The sequence below is a fragment of the Urocampus carinirostris genome, chromosome 4 (genome assembly GCF_059441175.1).
Source record: "Urocampus carinirostris isolate Australia breed hairy pipefish chromosome 4, RoL_Ucar_1.0, whole genome shotgun sequence".
Taxonomy (NCBI): Eukaryota; Metazoa; Chordata; class Actinopteri; order Syngnathiformes; family Syngnathidae; genus Urocampus; species Urocampus carinirostris.
The window spans coordinates 36844614-36860900 of NC_142352.1; the positions used below are offsets into that span (position 1 = coordinate 36844614).

The following is a 16287-nucleotide window of genomic DNA, read 5'->3' on the forward strand; positions in this document are numbered from 1 at the left end:
CGAGTTCAGGTAAAAGCACTTGCGATCAATATTCCAGCTATAGACCTTAAATTAGTGGAAATATAACTAAAGGTGAAAATATTGCACAAAATCAAAACAGAAGAAAATACCTGGTGAGAGGCCTATTTTGGAGCGGTTTGAGAGAGAGCTGTGGCCGTTCATCTTGAAATAAATAGGTATGGAGTCTAGGATGGCTTGCAGGTACTTCTCTTGTTCAAGGCTACTTGATGATTCGGAAGATGACGTAGGCGCTGGATAAGAACACAGCATGCCATTAAGAGTAAAAATCCCTCAAAAGTGCAAATTTATGGCATTAAGGCTCACTTGTTGAGGAGGGGTTCTGTGACTTAAATAATCCCACCACACTTTTGCCGTGGAAGCCACCTGATCGTAAAAGCACAGCTTTGGTGCGAGGATGTTTCCAACATACAACAGGCAGGCGGTTGTGTCTGTAGCAGCGTGCCACTTTGTGTAAACTATTGTCTTGAATAGCCTGGGGAACAACCAGTAGACCCGGATAACTGAGGTAAAAAAAAAAACACAAACATAGTACAAGCTAAGGCAAATACTAGAGAATGTTTAGGTTAAGTAAATGAGGGTTGAACATAGGTTCCTGATACAGGAAAAATAACATGTGACAATTTTTAATACAAAATCATTATGATAAAGATTTATTTCTGAACAGACTCATTTCCAACCATTTTCCTTTCATGGTAGATAAAAGGAAAAAATAGACTGAGAACCTATTTGTTCTGAACAGGTTTAATTTTGAATAAAGAAAACAAGCACACTTCTATCAAGCTTAATGTACTTTAACAAACTGCATTAACTGCATTCAAGCACACTGTAACTACTCATTATGTATCGCTCACCTTAGCAACTAAGGAAGCCCTTTTATCATATCGTATTCTCATTTTCTAGCCATATAATATTGTCCAATAATAGTTTAAAATTGAAAAATTCTTTAACAAAGCACACAATTCTGCTAATGAAACTTCTCTTACGCATGCAGAGCCATACAAATACTACTACACGCAGATTTGGTTAGACAGCGGATGCTTGTGTATTTATGTGCAAGTGAGCAAAAACTGTTTACGTGAACACTCAGCGGCTTTACTGTAATTAGAAGATAGGTGGGAATGCTGTGGTGTCATCTGTGGTGACTTAATTGTGGTCAAAATGAAAGATGAGTGTGAACTCATAATGTATTGGTGTATGTGTGTACAAGCACGGTAGGTATTTGTCACAGTGGCCAATTCAATATAGTCAAATTGCCCTACTAACTAATTGAACAGTTACATTTTTGGGGGAAAAAGTTGGAATAGTTAGTTGACTAAAGAATTAAATATTGTCTGTGGTTAAGCAGAAGCCTTTGTAAACAAGGTATTATTGTTTAAAAAAAATCCAACCTGCAGTTAAAGGGTGCTTAAGGTAACTTAATTCTGACCAATACAGAGAAGTTGTAAAATTGACAGGTCAACGAGTCTGTTCAACTGGTGTTACAAGTGTTATGTATGTGCAAGGACTCTCCATTTAATGAGATCTGGCATACCTGCGACAAAGGGAATAAAGCCTATTGACGGCTGTGATTCTAAACTGGTCGCTCGACTTGGAGCGAGATGAACTGGCCGTGATTGTACCGAGGCCCATCCGTTGGTAGTCACGGAAACAAGACTGCTCCACAAGCTGCTCCATAGTAGACTTCTCGGATGCTCGGAGAGTGCTGCAAGGTGGTGGTTCGCCATCATCTGATACTGTAGCACATATTTCCACGAAAGGTTTGACTTACAATTGCGCGTTTGGTTTCAAATACTCAATAATGCATATTTTTCCTCACTTACTTGAAACATCGTCATCTTCGTGCCAGGTCATTCTGCTGCCTCTGTCATTCCTTTTTAGTGTGGTCTGGTTACCACGGCCCATTGTAATTTTGCTGGCTCTTTTGGCTCCCTTCACAATAGTTTTGGATAATGTTCTTAAGACAACAGAGCACAGAGCAATTTAACTGTTGCTTCCCCCAACATGAGACTTGATCAGGATCTGATTACGAGCAGTTTTGTAAAATATTTCAGAATAATCTTAATAAAAGAAGGTCAACCACAAACCTAAATCCAGTGTTTCTCTCTTTCTGCTTTGGTAGGATAAGATTAGGTTGAGTTTGCCCTGCAGCAAATGCAAAGGAGCTGAAGATGGATTGTGGGTAGCGTATTCGTTGTATGTGCTTCCTGAACATTTCCACCATTTCTGAGTTTACCTCTTCGTCAAAAGCCACCTTTAATAACTGCAGAAGTAACAAAAAAAAAAAAATTAGACCAACAAATTAGACCAACAATAGGGTGATTTTGAAAAAAAAAACACATTAATATGGTGTCACATTTGATCAGACATACTCTAAATCAATACATAATCACTCAAATAATGCAGGTTTACCTTTGAAGTGAGTGGAAATGCCAGTAATTTAAAATAAATTCTTAATTGCGGAAACATATTTTGAACAATTAAATAGAAAAGAAGAATAAAACGTTTAATATTTAAGGACAGCAAATCGAAATTACCTTTGAACATACGCTCTGATAAGGTGTGCAAATATGTATTTCTTCGCAAATTGTGAATAAAGACTAAAAGGTAACATGTCATAGTTTTTTTGCATTTTTTTTTAGCATTAAGCTAGGCAAAACGTGCCGTGTTTGTTTCATTCAAGTTATTTTGGTTTTATGCGTGTTTTGCACTAAAAGGCTTCAAGCGTGTTTTGAAGAATTGTTTTCTGGCAAACAACTTTTATCATGAGGTGAACTGAATTCACAGCCACCAAAGTTCGCTCATTTATAATATAAGGTTGGATGATGAGTATCTCATAGCAACATTCATGCAGAATCCTGCCATCCACCTGAAAAGAGGCAGAGCGGAGTTGTAGACCCTCTTGCATGTTCTGCTGCAGTTGGTTCTGAATAGTGATCTTTTTCTCCTTAGTCAAGGTGGAGACTGGGAACGCTCTGATCACTGCCTGCTCTCCCACTGCATTTATGAACATAAAGAAATATGTGGAGTGCATGAGTGATAAGATACAACAGCAAACCTACTTGGAGTGGCCGGTAGCACAAGACCAACAACATCAGAGTAATTCTTATCTTTATCTGAACAACCTTCAGAGTGAACTTACCCAGGGGGTCATGGGGAATGCCTTTGAAGATGATACGGTATGTGGTAAGGAAGAGCGCTCCCTCTGCTGGTAGAATGTGTGGGCCCCCTAGCAGACCACCTGTGGCTTCTTCCCGACCATCGGGATCCAGAAGCACCCTCAGCCCCTCAGTCACGAACTCTTCCCCAGGAAGCAGTGTGGGATGTAGAATTTCGGGCTGATGGGGCGACATGTTTGAATATTTATTAAGAAACAGCACAAACATGTACTAATGAATTTGTAAATACTGGGTTTACATATTTTACAATAAAATTTAAAGTAAAAATCCTTTAGCTTCACAAGCATGCAACTTTAAAAAAAGACACACCCATAAAACCAATTTTTGAATTCAATAATTCCCACTATTGGTAAATTATATGCAGGTCGTCAAATCCATTAGTACCAGAAGCTTGATTTAACGAACTTAAATAAATAAATAAATGCTTGACCCCCCAAAAATGTTTTTCCTTTCGCATGCGAGCTGATGATATTTACTCCATTGCCACCAATTAAATTGATGCAAATTAAAATAAGGTTGCAACAAGGCAACACCTAAGCAACTATTAATAACCACAAAGCCTGAAATCAAGAGTGTGAGGTGACTGGAATGTAAATAATTACTGCATGCAGCCATGTCAAAATGACACAATATGCAGCTTGCACTGGGATTTCAGCGGCTGTGGAACCAGTCTCAAAACGGTATTGTCTTTTTGACCTCAGCCGTTTTTGGTAAACGTAGGTCAATAGACCTGCTTAAACAGATCTCTGCAATTCATTAGTTCAAAAGTCATATTAGTTGAAATCTTAATGCATTCATTCCAGGAATGATTGCAGCTATTACAAATATTACTTTGACTCGTCATGAGGCCGGTGCCACTGTTGTTTACAATTTTTTAGTATTTGCCATGCGTCTTGCAGCTAGCAATCCAGCTTGGAATGAGCCACAAAGTTTAGCAGACAGCTCACCACAGCTTCCAGGTTGGTCTCAAGCGAGTAGTGGGATGCTGTTTTTCTGTGTGTATGAGTGTGTGTAACAAGGATTACCAAGTGCTGGCAGACAAAATAAAAGCACATCAGGGTTCAAAATACCGAGTAAAATATTTACAAGTGGACTTGAAAACATAGGAAATCTTCCACTTGATAGGCATGAGAAGACAAAGAAAAACTGTTGATGCAAGTTGGATGCCCAAGTCTAGTTTAAAACAAATTTCAAAGACACTTGATTTTCTTCTGAATGTTCTGTTTACTGGTTGAAACAAAAAATTTAAAAAATACTGCAACAGAGGAAAATGATTAATTTTCTTTGTGTGATCGCCCTTTTTTGTCTTGAATCTGTGCATATTTTGGCATAAGGTATATTTTCAGGTTGTCCTTTGAGGGGTGATTCAGAGTAATATTTAAAAACTAATCCACACTATTATGTGAGCTCCAAACTCGAACATCACACACCTTCTGAATGGGCGGTAACCTCCTGCTCTCCCTGTGAACTGCCTCTAAAGCCTCCATCTGCATGGCGACGACTCCTGCGGGTCACAAGAAGAAGAAGACGAGGTTACCTTGCGTCTACACACCAACACAGCCCGTACAAAGAAACACATGTGTTTGCACACCTCTACACAACCCTTGTGTGTATTTTGAGGATTTAAGGCCATTTAACATGTCAGGAGCTAATCAGCTCAGAGGCCGATGTTGCTGAGAATAAACACCAGCAGGAGTTACTCTGGACAAAGCTGAGGGAATTAGGACAGCAGATGCGTGAATGAACACTGTTAGTGACGTACCAGGGATCATGCTGTGGAGGTTCTTGATGTGTTCTTGGGTAACACCACTTTCTGTGCACACCTTGTCAATGAAGCGAGCCACAAATTTGACCACAGAGTTGGCCACATCGCTGTTCTCTGAATCCTCAAACCCGCTTTCTGTGTCGAAACTCTCAGCCACGCTGCCGGCGATGCTGAAAACCATAAATAGTTTAATGAAAAGAACATGTAAAGGATCAAACAACTGTGTCTATGGGGAAATCAGAGAGCTGGATGTTGACAGATGTGTCTGGAAGCTGGCACAAGAAAAGTGGGCATTCAAAGATCAATTAACAGTGTTCCCTCGCCATATTGCAGTTCAACTTTTGCATCTTTGGTGCATTGCAGATTTCTTTCTATCAATGATTTCAGCTTATTTTTGCATACATCGCCGAATTTTGGCATCACTTTAAGAGTGTCAGTTGATGCAAACCAATCAGTTAACTGCTGTGTGTTTCCTAGACACAGTAAAGCAATCTGAATGAATCATTTACATGACTAGCTAAAAGCGAGTAACCCCTTATACATAGTGTTGCCAAGCAATCCGATCATGGGAGGGGCAAGCATGAGTGACATTATGAAACCAGACGTTGTTTCCGCATTTAACTTTTCACATTAATGAAAGGACAATTTAATTCATGGCGCTCATCAAAATTAACACTGTGCTTCTTAGCTCTCACTCCAAATGTGGGCTCTCTTGCAGCGTCCTGTCTGTTTACAAGGTGTGCTGTACATTGCTTTTCAGGAACACATTGCATATGGAGCAATACAACTGTTGCATCCACTATATATGGACTATAGCATTTTCACCATGGGTCAGAAAAATGTAATTGAAAAGTCCTGGAGAAATCAATGAAGACCTGCGAGGCTTTTTTGCGAGTAAGCAGTAGTTTGCGTATATGATTAGTCTCTCTCCTACAAGTCCCACAGTGCTTTGCGGCATAAAAATACACAGGATAAGGAATAAGTTCACTGGAAATGAGTGGTTAAGGAACGAATTAACAGTGAAAATCAAAAGAATATTGTATTAGTCAGTGAGAGCAAACATCCTTCAATAATCCTAACTAGTATGTGGTACGATTGATTCAAATGGCTTTGCTAAAAATGTAACGCTTCGGGTTCAAAAACAAACAAAAAAAGAACAATTTAAAAAAAAGACAAGGTGTCATATAAGCAACATGCGAAAAAAAAATAAAGATGAAGATGCTGCATCTATGGACAGTTTTGGGGGGGAAATTAAAAAATGAAAAAAAAAAAAAGTAAAAAGTAAGTAAATATAATCCACAAATAAAATGAGAACACTATGTTCATTTGAGGGGTTTTGGCACCAAGCAAGCCACTTTGAAGAAAAGATTTATTTCCTGTGTTCTGCATGGGAAATGACTGCTATTTTGTTTGGTTTGAGTTGAGTGCAGAGCATTAATGACGCCCAAAGGGATGAAAGCCTCTCTATTTTGTTCAGTAGCGACATAGTAAGTGCATCTCAGGCTGGATGCGAAGTAAAGATTGGGGCAGTATTCAATTCTATTGTGCAATATGGAAAGGAACATGTGATCAGGTTACCCTACGATTAAACACAACAAATATATTTTCTTTATCAATAATTAATTGTCTAATGCGAACGGAAATCAGTGCCCCCAGAGCACAGCGCAACAGTAAGATGCATACAAACATGGACCTTGCGGCACTCTGCGTGCGACCTTAGGCAGAGATTCCACTATGTAAAAGAAATACAACTTTTGCTACCTATGATTTTTAATAGAAAATTGGTATGATAATTCAGGTATTTTTGCCTAGTATTCAAATCAAAGTTGATGTTTTTTTTACTGAAAGTTTTTTGTGCCACTGGGAGGCATTAAATATTACACACTGTCCCTTCAAAGGTTTCTTTGATTGTCCAACTAGAGTGATCAGCTATAATAACAAACACCGGAAGCATTTTTTTCCAACCTGTAGCTAGTTTGACCTCAGACCAGAAACAAAATGTTCTCTCCTTGCCAACCTGTTGGTTACGATGCTGTTGCTGCCGCTCTCCCAGTCAGCTGCTGGCGTGTTGCGAAGCAGTTTGTTCTTGCTAGTGTCCAAAGGAACTAGCAAGTATACCATGAGGCTGGCATAATGGATGGCCTGGCTGAAAATGGTACTTTCTTCATTCTTCACCCGTTCATGCTGCTCGTCTTTGCTCAGGTTTGGCCACAAGCGCAGCTGCTCGGCAGCCAGGTCCATTGCTGTCTGCTCCTCGTCTTTTGCAGGCGGTGTGCCAACATCCTAGAAAGAGATGGAATAAGAAAGCTCGGAGAGGAAATATTTTAACAGAAGGCCACTGGAGGTTAACAAAGCTATGATTTAATAGATTTTCTTAAAAAAAAAAAAAAGGCGGAGAAACAGAGTTTTTTACCAGATCATTTAAAAACAAGCCTTCTATTGGATTTCTATAATTATTTAAATACAATCACAACAAATGCTATCATTTAATTTTTTTCAACAATACAGTTAAAACATATTTACTACAAGGTGGACGGGAATATAAGGCCTACCCCACCAAAAATAGTCTTTGTCATATAATTTTAATCTATATAAGGTCCACAGGACTATAAAGCGGATGGAATTAAAACTACAATAAGAGCTACCGTGGGGGCAAATATTGATCATTCGACATAATTGATTAGTCCAAATGTCGCTGACCTAAATCACAAAACGTGATATGCAACTGGAATCGAACTCGGGTCGCAGTGAGGGAGAGCTGAAACCTAACCACTAGAGGTGAGAATGACACACGAAACGGCATTATCCTATATCTCATTCTCCAGATATGTAAAGAGAGGAGAAAACTGAAAATTGTCCTGAAAGATATCAATAGTGCACAACATAAGAATGAATCTATCTTTCAGGACGACTTTGTTGTCTCTATTCTCTAACATTTGTTTCTGGTACTGTGAGTAAAAATATTGTGATATGAGATTAAATCTAATGCCTTTTTATATGTCATCTGTATAACTGATAGTGTAGTGATTACGTGTTGGCGCTCTCACCGCCGCGTCTCGGGATTGATTGCCATTGCATACACTGTTATGATCAGCTGGTATTTTTGATTGTTCATTGCACAAATGCGCTATACTAATGTAAAACCTTATGTAATAACGCACACATGTAAATAATGTATGTATACTGTACCATAATGTATACTGCATGTATTTCCAATCGTATCCACTATATTTTGCGGTATATAGAGCATACTGGGTTATAAGGCAACTCTTAAATTTCTGGCACATTTTGGAGTTATTAGTTGCGCCTTAAAGTCCGGAAAATATGATATTTCAATATGCACTGCACAACTGATGAAATAGCAACTTGTTGCTATCAGGAATAGATTCAAAAGAGAAAGTTTCACCGTCAGCCTGGCAGCGAGGCCCCACTTTTGCTCAGGGGTGCTGAGATACAAAGCTCGAATCTGGCTCTGGACCTCGCTGTAGAAAGTGGCCTCCCAAAACTGCTGGTTGGTCCAGATGGGGTGGTCCTGGATGCAGGTATAGGCAAACTGGTTCACACCAGCAACCAGTTTCTAAAAGAAAAAAATATATTTAAATGACAATGCCAACGAGTTTAGTGTGCCCATCGTAAGAAACATGAATTCGGTATTGTGCTTAGCAATCTGGATTTTATACAAAACATTGACATTTTGTGTTAAAAAAATTCAAATGTATTTTTTTTCTCTTGGCAAAGCAAACCATTTATTTATAAAGTGAATACACAGTGTATAGTGAAACAAATAAAGTGCATGTAAATCTAGGTTGTTTAAGGCAGCTGAATGCAGCAACTGACATTTTTCCCAATAGTGAGGCCTGAAGAGAATATGCATTGGTAGGCTTTAATTTTCTGGTACTTTTTAACAATACATAGTTATTTATGGCAAATCTTGTATACATTGAGACAAAACAATAATTAATCTGCATGCAGGGTGAGTATTTTGTAAGATCCAGCTCGGTTTGCTTCGACCTTCGTTTTTCTGTTCCATTCCCTCGATATCAGATACTAAGCCTTTTTTTCTTGCTTCATTGTTTATCTTTAAGTATGAGGAGCGGAGGCGGTTGCTATATTTATAAGCAGCCGAAACAAAACAGCTTTAATCACTCCATTATGGACCGAAAGCCAAATAAGAGATGGATGGCCTGCCATGCTGATCTGTTCCACACGTGACCTTTATTAAATCAAAAGTTCATTGGATTCATTGATAACAATAAAAAGCAATTAAGATAGGGAAAAACTATGGAAAGAATGTAGCAAATATTACATACAGTCTAATAAACAAAGTTAAGATAAAAACAAAACACAAGTGACATGTTATTGCAACACAAACCCCACAAATGGTCCCCCTTCTGTTATAATACACAACACAGGAAATTTATTTTGAAACTATATTTTATATTTATTGCCGTGAGCTAGATATTTATACTGCATCCCTAATACACATCTACGAGCAAAGCAGGAATTACTCAATTGAGCCTTTGTTTTTGAACTTTTATTAAGTACAGCTTCAGGTAGTTGAGGTGAATAGCTTTATTGACACACGTTGGGGAAGTTTTAATGGCATTGTTTGTTGACTTCAGTCCTCATTCAGTAACAAAAAGTACTAAGTTGGAAGCTGGCAACTTACTGAGTCGATTACAACCACTAACCCTTCACAAATTCGTCATAAAAACAAGTCAAGAGACAATATTTAAATGCTTATTTTTTATTTTGAAATATGGTAAAACTTTACAAAATGTTCTGTTATTTGGATCACTAAGAAAAATATAGTTTATGCACTATTACTATTAAATTACTATTATTTGTTCTTTGTTCTCTTCTATCCTCACTGTAAAATGTGAACTGGAGTACCACGTCCAATTTTGTTGTCACAATATGTTCAACTCATTTTGTGACAATGACATTAAGCTATATTCTATTCTATTCTATTCTAAGTCAGAACAATGTTTTTTTTTTTAAAGAATAAAAGAATCGACGTGAGCAGTAAAGAAGTAATTTGAATACTTCGCTGTGACCAAATGAGATAGTTCAGCATGAAAACAGAAGAACAGTCCTAGTTTAAACGCTTCACCATGTGCACAGAAAAGATGAATTTATGGTCTAAGGAAAAAATATTATGGATTATTATCGGTGTTCTACAATTCTTCCCATCAAAAAAGAGTGAGCAAGTGTGTCACAATTCTGCGCTGTCTACACTCAGCCTGGGTGTGTTTTTCCTGACTCTTCAGAAATGCACAGGTCAATTTGACCCAGGTCATTGCTCTTTAATGTGGGAAGACACACATAAGACAGACTGCAAAACAGACTATGTGGAAGGGGTGATTAATACATAAAGCGGAAGAAATGAAATAAGAAAATCAACAAAATGATAAAAAAAGGCTTACAAATAAACCTGTATGAGATACTGTACTCTACTTAAAAAAGTGGAATGTAATATTCTATGACAAAAAGGTGAAAACAATACTAAAACCGCAAACAGGGATAAGGGGATGTTTTGCTTGTAGGTAAAAGGTAAATGGGCTATTGGGATCTGGGATCTTGTTTTTCACCTTTGAGGCCATGATCCTGAGGTTAGTGGTATGACAAGCAGTAAGTAGTCTTCATCACTAACTGGACATCACATGTCAAATGTCTTTCACAGAAACTGAGTGATAGTTCATGTTGACACTGAAAACGATGAGGTATATATATGACCAGTCTGGAGAAAAACTAAGTTTATTTCCACGTTGCCTTAATTTGCCTTCAACCCCTATTCTTTTTACTTTGTTAGCAAAAATAAATCATAGAAAGATGATTTTGAACGACAGAACAAAATAATCTCACCATGGAAATATAACTGCGTAATGTAAATGTTCCAAAACACACACTCATTAAGTAAACCAGAAATTGAATATTTTTGGACTTACGCAGAAGTGTAGGTTACTTTCCTCATAACATCCTTGAGGAATATGCCCATCCAACTCCTTCAACCTAGCAAGCTGTATTTACAGTAGAGGTAAGATCAGGCCTTAGAAAATCAAGCCTGACCTGACCCGTCCCACAGGTATTAAAGACAGAACCAGACCGTATTTCCATATCATATTTTACTTTTGAGGACTCGGGGAGAGGAGGGGTGCTCCTCCAAACAGACAACGAGCGTGCTGAGTCAGGGTGCCTTGCACAAGGGGTGGGAGGAACCCATTGTGCGGCTCCTCCAAACACACAAAAAAGGAACAATGACGGGTGGATAATTTCAAACGACAACAAAAAACAAAAAATAAGGCCAGGGAGAGAGAAACCTGTCTCGACCCGGACCTGTTTGAAACAATTGACATTTTAGGCCCGACCGGACTGGGCTTGAGATCCTACCTCTTTCTTATAGTATAATAGACCAAAGTACCTTTTATCGAGGAGGAACAAATACATTGTATGGAACCTACTCTGACAAAGACATTTACAGTGGCATATTCAAATGCAAAAATACACACATACGTAATTGAGGACTCATCATCCTCCTGATACACATTCATCATTTGATGATAATGGCCAAAGGAACAACGCTTGCAACTCAACAAAAATATTTTCATCCATCAAGCACACTGTGGTTGGGTAAAAAAAACTTTTACCAACTGACACCACTTGTGTAAAGCACACTGAAGTTTTGTCCCCTTGTTCTTCCTTCAGTTATAAATATCAAGAAGAATTTGTAACACACAATAAAATTGTATTTTTTTCACAGTAATATTAAAAGGTTTGAGCACCCCTAATTTTTAAAGAATTAAAATCGTTGGTTGTTTGGATCAGAAATTTTAGTTACCGTAAATTCCGGACTATAAACCGCTACTTTTATCCCAAATGTCCAGCCCTGCGGCTTAATCAGTGAAGCGGCTTATTTAAGTTATTTTTCTAACGAACACCAGTGGCACTCGAGTACAAGAGGTAAAATTTAGACCGGTGAAATTGTGCGCCGAGGTAAACTGCATTCTCTTGGATTATGATCGATTTGTCCTGCATTCTCTTGGATTATGATCGATTTGTCCATACGACAGAGGATAGAGATTCATTTCAAATGTGAGGAAGACGCCCTTGAAGACGCCAATAATGACGAGAAAGAAGGACGACTCGCCGTGAATTTCATAATGACGGCATGGATTTATTTAACACCCATGCTTTGAGCCCTGCGAGCGTGTTAGGAGTAGCGTGGTGGTACCTTTCACAGCCACGGTTTGGGATGAAAGTTATATTATTATTATTAAAGCTTTAAAAACTCTCTCAGTGTACCATCTTTCTTTGTAAATATGTGTAACCATGTATAATATGTATTTGCAACTGTATATTTTTGTCATGTATTTATTTGTATTTATTTTGGAAGCTTATTCTGATCAGTTTTGCACTGACCAATTAAAAAGAAGGGGCATAACATAATTATGGGAAGGAGGGATCAGTAAATGTGAGTGTTTGTGGACACGGCAGACAAAGGTGCATATATATTTTTCCCACCCTTACCTTTGGAAATATATACTGTTTTTTCCCTTGGATTACTTTTAACAGGCACCCGGACTTTGCAGGTCTGCATCAAATCATAACCACCGGTATCATTTTCCCTTCGATTAGCCGACTGTGGGATTCCTACTTTAACGGCATGTGTTAGTTAGGTTAAGACCTTGACCCAGCCCTTTCACTGAAAACAAGCGTCCCAGCCCAGTCACATAGAGATGTAATGTGATTTGACTGATAATGGAAAAGTGATAATGAAACAACATTTCTATACAGGATCTCCCCATTAAAATTGTTCAGTTAAAAATGATTTCTATTTTTAATATGGGTGCATGCGGCTAATATACCTGTGCGGCTTGTGTATGTAATAAATCGGTTTTCCTCCCGAAATGTGGGGTGGGTGGGTTATAATCAGGTGCGCCTTATAGTCCGGAATTTACGGTAATCATATAGCACAAAAACACTGATATTTGAAAAGTTTATAAAATTCAAAGAATGTGTGAAATAATTACCTTAATAAAAGTACGTAACAGCTTCTAAACATTTTTCATAGCTCACAACGAGGGTCTGGATTCTGGTTGAAGGCATTTTTGACCATTCTTTATTTTAAAACATCTCCAGTACAGTCAGGTTAAATAGTTTTCGAGCATAGACAGTTAACTTTAAACCAGACCACGGCTTTCAATAATATTTAGGTCTGGGGACTGAGATGGCCATTCTAACATGTTGGATTTTTTTTTTCTTTGTCACTGATTCTTGAACATTATTTTGAAGCAAGGGTTTATGGTGTAGTTGGATTCAACTATAAAAACAATGCCAATACCTGCACGTGGTTATACAGCCCAAGATCATGATGGAACTACCAAGAAATTTTACTGTGGGTAGCAAGTGTTTGTCTTGGAATGCTGTGTTCTTCTTTCGCCATGTTTACAGTACCTTGTCATGTCCAAATAAATAAATGTTATTAGTCTCATCAGTTCATAGCACGTTATTTCAAAATGAAGGAGTGATTGAATATGTCCAAAGTTTAAACTTTAGAATGACTCAAAACACAACAACTGAATCCCTGTAATGTTGAAGAAATGTTGTATAGTTGCAAATCTTATGTCCATTGATCTCTGGCTGTATTCTGTGACTTGTGCGATGCTGAGTGAATTTATGATTCTCATATTACCTTCCTAAGGATAATACTTGATAAATGTTTGCCTGACTTTTTTTTTTTCATCAACATGGTCTCGAAAAAGTGGTTGCAAAAATACAAAATGTTTAGATGTACCTGACATTTAATTAATATTTACTGTAAAGTCAAATCATTAATAAATACAGACATATGAATATAAAAGTCTATTAGAGGCCCATAGAATATTGCATGTAAAGCGTTGTGAGTAACCATTTAGCAATAAGCGTGCCACCCTCACACTTTGTATGCATTGTCTGTGAAATAAGTGCAACAGAAGCCACATCTGTGTCTAATTAACTCACTTACTCTGTAAAAAGCTGTTGACAGAGGCAGCAGTGCAGCAGCCACGGTGTACTCCTCAGCGCTGGAACAGTCCTGTGGGCCAAACAACAGGGAACAAGTGAAAGAAGGGCAAGGCACAGCAGGTCACAGGTTAAGCATTTCTGATCCAGCAGGGCCGCTGAAAAAAACCCAACCCTATATGTCTGTTTTGAAAAAGTTAGACATTGTGTTAGAGTAAGTATTTGTCTCTCAGCTTAAAAACATTCTAACTAGACATTAAGTATGCCTGTGACACATGGAAATGATCGACGTGATGAACTTATGGGGTAAACTGTCCAAAACCCGTTACATAAAGACAATGTGTCCTGTTAAATGAAAAAAAAGTCAGCCAAAACCACTCACTTTATGTTAAATAGTAGACATATGCTTTCAATACTCTTATATAATCTTAGCCTTGACACAGTTGTTTAAAAAAAAAATCAGTCTTGAATTTGTTGCAACTTTTTTTTTAAAATCATGAATAGCAAACATGCACAAGAAGGTGCATAAAATATCCATCTATCTATCTATGTATATTTTTCTACACCTGTGCCAAAATACATATTCAATCAATTATTTTTCTCTTCTGGTTTCAAATTAAAGAATGGTTGGGAATGTTTCTTCAGGAACACATAAAAAAGGTGGGGCGATGTTTTGTTCTTAATGTCCCAGTGTTTTGGTAACTTGGTATGTGTTATAAACACATTGGACCAAGTATTCTAAACTTTTCATATAAAATGATACAGAAAATAAGAAACCATCAAAATCCATAAGCTAAGTGAAAATAAACAGCATAAACATTCCTTTCTGGCCAGTTTTGTGAATTTGTAGTGTTCAAAGGGCAAACTGTTGGCAGTTCATCATAATCAATATCACACACTCAGTATAGTTCAATTAATTTTATGCAAACTTACAATGCTTTAATACATTTTTTTTCTTTCCCTTACTCCATTATGGTGTCTTAAAAAAACTACTTAATCAGCCCCCAAAAACCAGTTTCATACTTCCATAATAAACAACACATAGATTATTTGTTAAAATTGTTTTTTATGCTTTAATCGTAGTTTGGGTCAAGTCGATAGGAGATTTAGCTTAATTCTACCTGCATACTTCCCTCCCAAACATTTGGTAGCATGAGGTGATTTCTAAAAGTATATGGTAAATGATTCTCTCTGCCTGTATTGTGTGCTTAAGAAAATGTTGGCCATTTTGCCAACCCTGAGCCGAAATCTGGATATCAAAAAGTTTGTATCACATACCCTGTGTGTTTTACGAGCATACATCTTGATGACAGCAAGGAGCATCGAATCAAAAAGTGAGGCAGAAATCCCCACTCCCCAAAAATTCAATTTAAACCAGTGCAGGCTTGAGTCATCTCCTTTGAGCAACGTACTGAAAAAACTATCATAGCTAAGTTGCAGGATTTTCCATCTAAATTCCCAAATGTTGTTAAAATCAGTTTATGTGTAATGTGTTGATTGTGTCTGCACACTGCAATGTGAGCTCAAAACATGGTAGCCATGATTTTGTTTCATTATCTGTAGTGTATCGAAATTTGGATATCAGCTGAAAATATTAAAATCTTACTATGTAAACCAGCCTTTATATGTAAATAAAATATCAAATCATCTCTGGCCCGGATTTTGAAATGGGAAAGAATATTAACTAGAAATGTTTAACAGAAAAACATGGACACTTTTAAATGTAAACACTGTAGCAGGCACATACCCTAATTATTTAAGCTTAGGTCAGGTCAAAGAGGGTGCTGATGTGTGAGAACACCATTAGGATGCAGAGTACATTAGGGTTGGTCAAGCAGAGCCTTACAGTCTCTAAAAACTAATGAGTACAGGAGACTGGGATGTAAGTCGGACTCCAAAGGTATTTAATTCACAGAAAATTGGTACTTATTGGTGCGAGGCTGTATCAAGATAAGCCACTGACTTAAGAATAAAGTCAGAGCATACAAAAGTGATACCATGTGCAAACATTGGCACGAAATTTGACCTGGGTTACCCGTTTACCTAGTTCCAACTCTGCATTAGACCTGTTCCATTCAATAAAGCAACATTTAATTTTTACTGTGGCCTACTTCAAAGTAATGAAAAAGAATGTATTGTATACATAGTCACACATTGAGAAATCAAGAGTTCACAGCATAGGGTGAAGAATGCTGCATTCCCTGATAGTGGTCTGTAACAGGGCCCCTATTACCACCATTGCTCAAGAAAAGAAAACTGGGGAAAAAACACAAGAATGTACAGACGAGGAAAAACACAAAACACAACTGCCGCAGCTAAACATGA

At 37.7% G+C, this 16287-nt stretch overlaps 1 protein-coding gene across 5 annotated transcripts in view; it reads right to left on the reverse strand.

Annotated features, from left to right (window-relative positions):
• Window positions 1-16287, reverse strand: part of sbf2 (SET binding factor 2) — a 105015-nt gene that overhangs the window by 23769 nt on the left and 64959 nt on the right. For all 5 annotated transcript variants that reach the window (XR_015850313.1, XM_088334422.1, XM_088334421.1 and 2 more), the window contains exons 17-28: window positions 13967-14035; window positions 8369-8539; window positions 6980-7245; window positions 4960-5132; window positions 4628-4701; window positions 3161-3356; window positions 2888-3015; window positions 2106-2281; window positions 1842-1975; window positions 1553-1754; window positions 325-521; window positions 111-251 (exon numbers count right to left, since the gene is read on the reverse strand). Coding sequence is in view for 4 of the 5 variants with exons in the window: in XM_088334422.1 (XP_088190548.1) it covers window positions 111-251; window positions 325-521; window positions 1553-1754; window positions 1842-1975; window positions 2106-2281; window positions 2888-3015; window positions 3161-3356; window positions 4628-4701; window positions 4960-5132; window positions 6980-7245; window positions 8369-8539; window positions 13967-14035 (1927 nt within the window). In the remaining variant the exon portion in view is untranslated. The remainder of the gene's footprint in view (window positions 1-110; window positions 252-324; window positions 522-1552; window positions 1755-1841; window positions 1976-2105; window positions 2282-2887; window positions 3016-3160; window positions 3357-4627; window positions 4702-4959; window positions 5133-6979; window positions 7246-8368; window positions 8540-13966; window positions 14036-16287) is intronic.